General features: G+C 36.4%; 1 protein-coding gene across 1 annotated transcript; it reads right to left on the minus strand.

The window, feature by feature from the left end:
• Positions 1 to 1,520: 1,520 nt before the first annotated feature.
• tmem167a (transmembrane protein 167A) lies at positions 1,521 to 5,724 on the minus strand. The gene is made up of 4 exons (XM_028034470.1): positions 5,611 to 5,724; positions 4,289 to 4,398; positions 3,014 to 3,048; positions 1,521 to 2,335 (listed from the first exon to the last, which is right to left on the minus strand). Exons 1-4 carry the CDS (start codon positions 5,611 to 5,613, stop codon positions 2,265 to 2,267), a joined length of 219 nt encoding a protein of 72 aa, XP_027890271.1. The 5' UTR covers positions 5,614 to 5,724; the 3' UTR covers positions 1,521 to 2,264.
• Between the last annotated feature and the right edge of the window lie 32 nt (positions 5,725 to 5,756).

The following is a 5,756-nucleotide window of genomic DNA, read 5'->3' on the forward strand; positions in this document are numbered from 1 at the left end:
CGAGAGCTTCCCGCTCCTTTACGTCTCCTGTATCTATGTCACAGCCTGACAATCACAAGTAGAGCTTCACTTGGTGCTTTATCTTTAAGGAAAAAAAAGAAGTGCCGGAACAGCCACACACAATGAATCCTCAAGGGACTGCATAAGGGCCTATTGAGATTTGGATGCTCATCAGGGACCAAGTTATCAAGAGGGAGTTTGTCTACAAGTGTTGACCTTTGATAAATCCCACACACTGACAATGTGCGTGGGACTGCCCATCGTTCAGAAGTTAAACTTTTCGAGAATTTGCTCCATAGTTAGCAGAAAGGTTCTTCTATCAATTATTTACAAGGTAAAACTAAACAGATTAAATGTGAAGTAGAGCTAAAAACCACCAACAGCCCAAAACAAAGTTGTATAAGCAAACTTTGGTCATCAGAAACTTCCTAAAAGGGGAAATCCAGTGGAAAGAATTTTGAGAAATAAAAACAAGTTCTGGTTGCAACTCTGAGGAAGAAACTTAGATCTGGAAATGACTTCAAAACCAAGTTAAACATGCTGCAGTTCTAAGTCTGAAAACCAGTGGGGTTCGCCAATGGTTGTGTGGTCTGTTAGCAAAACAACCCAATAATGTATTTCTATGTATTTTGTACTTTCAATCACTGTGGGATAGCGTTCACTAACAAAAGTGTAAAATAAATTTTGGTTTTCTAGCAGCTGTATGGCAGCCATAAGGGATGCAAAGATTGGTTTAGCTTTACAATCAGTTTTTAATCCAGTTTGAGATCCATCGGATTAGACAAAGAAGTGTGACATGCACACCATCATTTGCCAGAATAGTTCAACTTTGTGGTTGAAAATAATTCAGGCAGCATGTTCTGATAACATCGGTTTTCACCACTTTGTTAAAGCAATCGCTTGCTGAAAGCAGCATTTAAAATCCAGTAGTCAGATTGTCTGGGAATTCTGCTCTCATACAGTTAAAGGATTATTCAAATCAGCAGCAACATGTGATCGCAATTTCCAAAACATGCTGCATAAACTCCACATTTTGTCCACATAATTGTAGTAACTTCAAGGTTTTTCTGATTTAAATGAAAACCTAACATATGTCTGCTGACGCCATGGAATGTATATAGTTATCTGCCTCTTACAGGAAACCTTGAGAACATGAATGCTGACTCCATGATTACAGGGAATGTTATTCCATAGTCTACACGCAGGGGTCTCAAACTCCAGTCCTCAAGGGCCGGTGTCCTACAGTTTTTAGATGTGCCACAGGTACAAAACGCTGGAATAAAATGGCTTAATTGCCTCCTGCTTGTGTAGATCAGTTCTCCAGAGCCTTGCTAATGACCTAATTATTCTATTCAGGTGGTGCAGCAGAGGCACATCTAAAAGTTGCAGGACTGCGGCCCTCGAGGACTGGAATTTGAGACCCCTGGTACAGTCTGGAGGACTATATTTAAACAAGAACTCAACACCTGTAAAGATCTACGCAAGATGGCATATTCTGTACTATTAATTTCATAAAGAAACAACATTGAAAGATTTATTGCAAATGCATTTCCGCTTGTCTATAAAGAGAATTAACAACACCCATTACTGTGTGACATTACAATGAATGTAACCAAGATAAAAGACAGTACTAATCAAAAATAAAGAATAAAAAAAAACTGTTTTTATAAAATAAATAGCTGCAGTCTGAGTGATAAAAAAAAAAAAGGGGGTCAAGACGAAACTTGACATGTCTACAGAAGCAAACTGGTGTTGAATGTAGTCAACTTCTTTAGATACAAGAATCCAGACAAACCATGAAAAGCTTTTGGAAGTATGGACATTTATGTGGATTTCTTTTTTGTGTAAAATTTAAGCTTGTTGCAATTATAAACAAACACAAATCCCCCAATTTTCCTTGGCGAACTATGTATCAATTTATCCCACAAACAATTGTTAATAGAAGCAAAGCCACTCCTGATTCCCACCCCTCGCGAATGCACCTGTATCAGAGTCGTAAACATTTCAGATGAACACAGACCCAAATCTGGAGCTCTGTAGAGAGGATTAGACAGACCGAGACTATCAGCGAACCCCTGTGCTATCACACACACATTCTGTGTCTCCGTGGTTACGGCATGTTAAAATTAGGCTTTATCTTTTTGTAATTTTAACACATTATCTAAGTGACAGCCAATGGAAGTCCTTTCTAGGAACATACAGTCCATGTCTCATTTCTTGTCCATATCTTCATTGTTCCATTTGTAATTGTACGGGCCACTGCGCTATTGTAGAAACAGTATACTGAACGCCATGATGACACAGCAGCAGGCCACCCAGGGACTCTTCCGCTCACCTGAAGAAAGGGAACAACGTCAAAATTTAAGAGAATTATTTCATAATTCTAATTTCAGGAAATATAAATTGTGGAACTGTAACAATGCATCCGAACAAATTAGAACATTGAAATGTCTGTTATTTAGATTTATTTAAGTAAGTTGACTGGAATAGATCTTGATTTTTCTCCCAACTTCAATATCATAAACCCAATAAAAAACAAGAAAGATTTAATACAGACATTTTATGTAATGGCCTACACTACTGCAGTGAAGACTGCTTATTTGACATTTATCCAACAGACAGCAGCTGACTCCATCCACATAATTCTGGTTGTTCAGAGTGCTGTATACAGGCATATGAAAGGAAGGTGCTTCCAAAGCCACAGCATACAGACGTATCCAGAACATAGTCGCAACTTTTATATTTCTTATGTTAGGCCATCCCTGATTCAGACACAACGTCAGGAGTAAAGAAAAGAAGACTATAGCCTATAACCCAGACTCCTCTTATCAAATGAAAGCAAGCTTTCAGAGTCTTTCAAGGCTTCTTGTTTTTCTTTACTGACAAGGTTTTGTAGAGATGCTGCTGTCATTTTTACAGCAAGATTTGAAGCAACCCGATGACCAAAATAAATTAACTATGATAATATTCTAATTTAATGAGAGGCATGTGTACTAGACTTTAACATGCTTACCTATTCTGGCACATTTCCAGAAAATTCCTAGGAGTCTACAAAACAAAATAAAAGAAAACATTTTAAAAATAATCATGAACATTTTCTGAAATCTAGTATTTTATAAAGTCCAGTTTTCTAATAAAAACAAAAAAAAAAACAGCAGTTGTAATACTTAGTAAGATAAAACCAAATGTAAGGGTGTCAATGATGTGTAAATATGAAATATGTACGTAGTCAGCTTAACGTTTTTATTTTGGCTTCATCTTTATTTAATAAATATTGAGAGCAGAAGTTGTGTTAATCTTTGTCACCCTCGCAATTAAATATAAATCAGCTTAGAACCTGCCTAAGACCAACTCATTTTTAAATTAAACTACTGGAATTCATAGAGGTTGTAGATTTGTTGTAGCATCTGATAATCTGATTTTAACAGGACTGCGCTCAATAAAAGAAAATAAAACAAACAAAACAAAAAACAAAAACAGGAAGGCTGTCCCAATCCAAAAATTAAAGCCATTCTAGCAAAGTGTGGTGGATATTGGTGTCTTCCAATATTTATTGACTAATAAGTAAATATCTAGTGCATACTCAGAACACCACATTTACTTACCTTCTATAAAAATTATTTTACTATTACACAGATATAAACATTATATTTAAAGATTTATAACATCTCCATTAATCAAAGGGCAGCACAAAATACCTCATTCCTTTTACACCAGAAATTACAAATCCCTCCATCTGCCACCCTACCTCTTATGTGTTTGTCTAGAGAAATGCCTCTCCCTTCATCAGTGCTGTGTGAGTCAATGAATGAGTTCAGCTTTGGCCGCATATGGAGTTTACCAGGTTTATTAGACAAGTGAATCACAGAGTTTGCACATGAAACAATAATGAGCTTTTGATTATTAAAATGTGTTCTTATGCTTCCAGATCTCAGAGACAGAGAGCTTTTTAAATAAATCTAAACAACTTTCAATGGCCACAGCGCATTACAAAAATGATTATGTGAACAAGAATTAATTAGAAGTTTAAAACCAATCACTTTATAGTGAATAAGCGCTTGGTTAGATGAGCAATAATTGACCTTGATCATATACAAGATATAAAGACAAAGCATGATAGACCCAAGCCAATGGCAACTCTTCCTGACAGTGTATTGATTATGCAGCTTAATATTATTGCTATCCAGCTGAAAAACAGAAACTGTATTTTTTTTTCTTTTCTTTTCCAACCAGAGAATCTGAAACACGTCAGATGATTATTATTTTTTTAAAATCTGTTGGGTCATACCCGGTTTTATTCTTGTCCAACAGGCTGGGAGCGAGCGCTCTGATGTAGGCACAGGTACAGATCAGCAGGAGAATCACGGTTAGCAGTGACTGGAAGTTGAAAATGGCTGACTGTAAAATAAAAAACACATACATATTTGACACAAAGTTCTGCTCAGTTAACCTGTACAGAGAAATAAATCTAATTTCTTTTCAGCTGGTTATGAATTGATCACAACATCAAAAGTCTGACTTTTTTCTCGCGTGTTTATTAAAGCTTTCAAAAATGGGAACGGTGCACTTTGGTGTTATTTAGTTATTGCTCAGGATATCTGCAGTTACTGTATGCAAGATATTCTCTGTTCATTATTTATGAACGTATGCTGATATCACAAGCTCATAATCCTGCAGCAGAAATTAGGTTTTACAAATCTGATCACCTTTAATACATATGTCACTAACAGGAGGTCTGTGGTTTGTACTCCAACTCGTGATTTTGTTACTGGCCTCATCACTCCTGAAAAAAAGTAGTATTTTAATGTGCTACTAAGGGTTGGAGTTTTAGGAAAGACGCTGAGAAAATCTTTATTATTTCTTATATTCCTGTTTGTGACATCGTCTGTGCTAAATACTGACTTCTCTCACAAATTAAGAAAACAGGCTATTAGTTAATGATTTTATGCATCCATATACTAAAACAAGAAAAGAAAAACGAGCAAAAACAACAATTCAACCATCATCATGAGTACATGCTTAGCTAGTCTGCCAAATGATAGCTACAGCCTTATTTCCACCCTACTTTATATATCTATCTAAGCTAACTTTTAATACAAAAATCAAATGGAAGTTTGCAAAAGAAGGCTGATAGAAAGATTAACATGCCTCCCTGCTTATCCAGTTGAAACAAATCTCTCTAGTTAACCTGTAGTTAAATAAGTGTGTTCGGTTTTATTCAGGCTCATTATAAACAGCCACGCTACAGAACCAGATGCAGTCAGCTCTGCTATAAGTGGTCCAGCTACGTGGCACAACTTAAAATAAAAACATTACGGTTTACATCGTTTACAGCAAAGTTCGGGTCTTTAAACTGCGACACATAAACTATATCATATGATAACACGGCTACGTTCGCAATGTATGCATTTTCAATAATACCACAGCGGAGTTTGCTAAATTTTTAGCCGATTTTAGCAACTCAGTTTGTTGGGTTAGCATAAACTGCATGCCTGCCAGCAGCATGCCACGCAGCTTTAAACTGACGGGCACCAAAAGCAGACTTGGATTTTAAAATATACATTTGCGCTATAAAATAACATGTGGCTAATAAAATGAAAACAATCTTACCATTTTGATAGCAACCAAAGCCACATCAAAACTTCCTGTCTTTTGGAATTTACGTAATATCGCCAGTGAGGACGTCTCGTACGTAAACACGTATCGAACTGCGTAACACCTTACGCTGTTTGCTGATTGGCTGAGAGCAAATGGCT

The sequence above is a fragment of the Xiphophorus couchianus genome, chromosome 12 (genome assembly GCF_001444195.1).
Source record: "Xiphophorus couchianus chromosome 12, X_couchianus-1.0, whole genome shotgun sequence".
Classification (NCBI taxonomy): domain Eukaryota; kingdom Metazoa; phylum Chordata; class Actinopteri; order Cyprinodontiformes; family Poeciliidae; genus Xiphophorus; species Xiphophorus couchianus.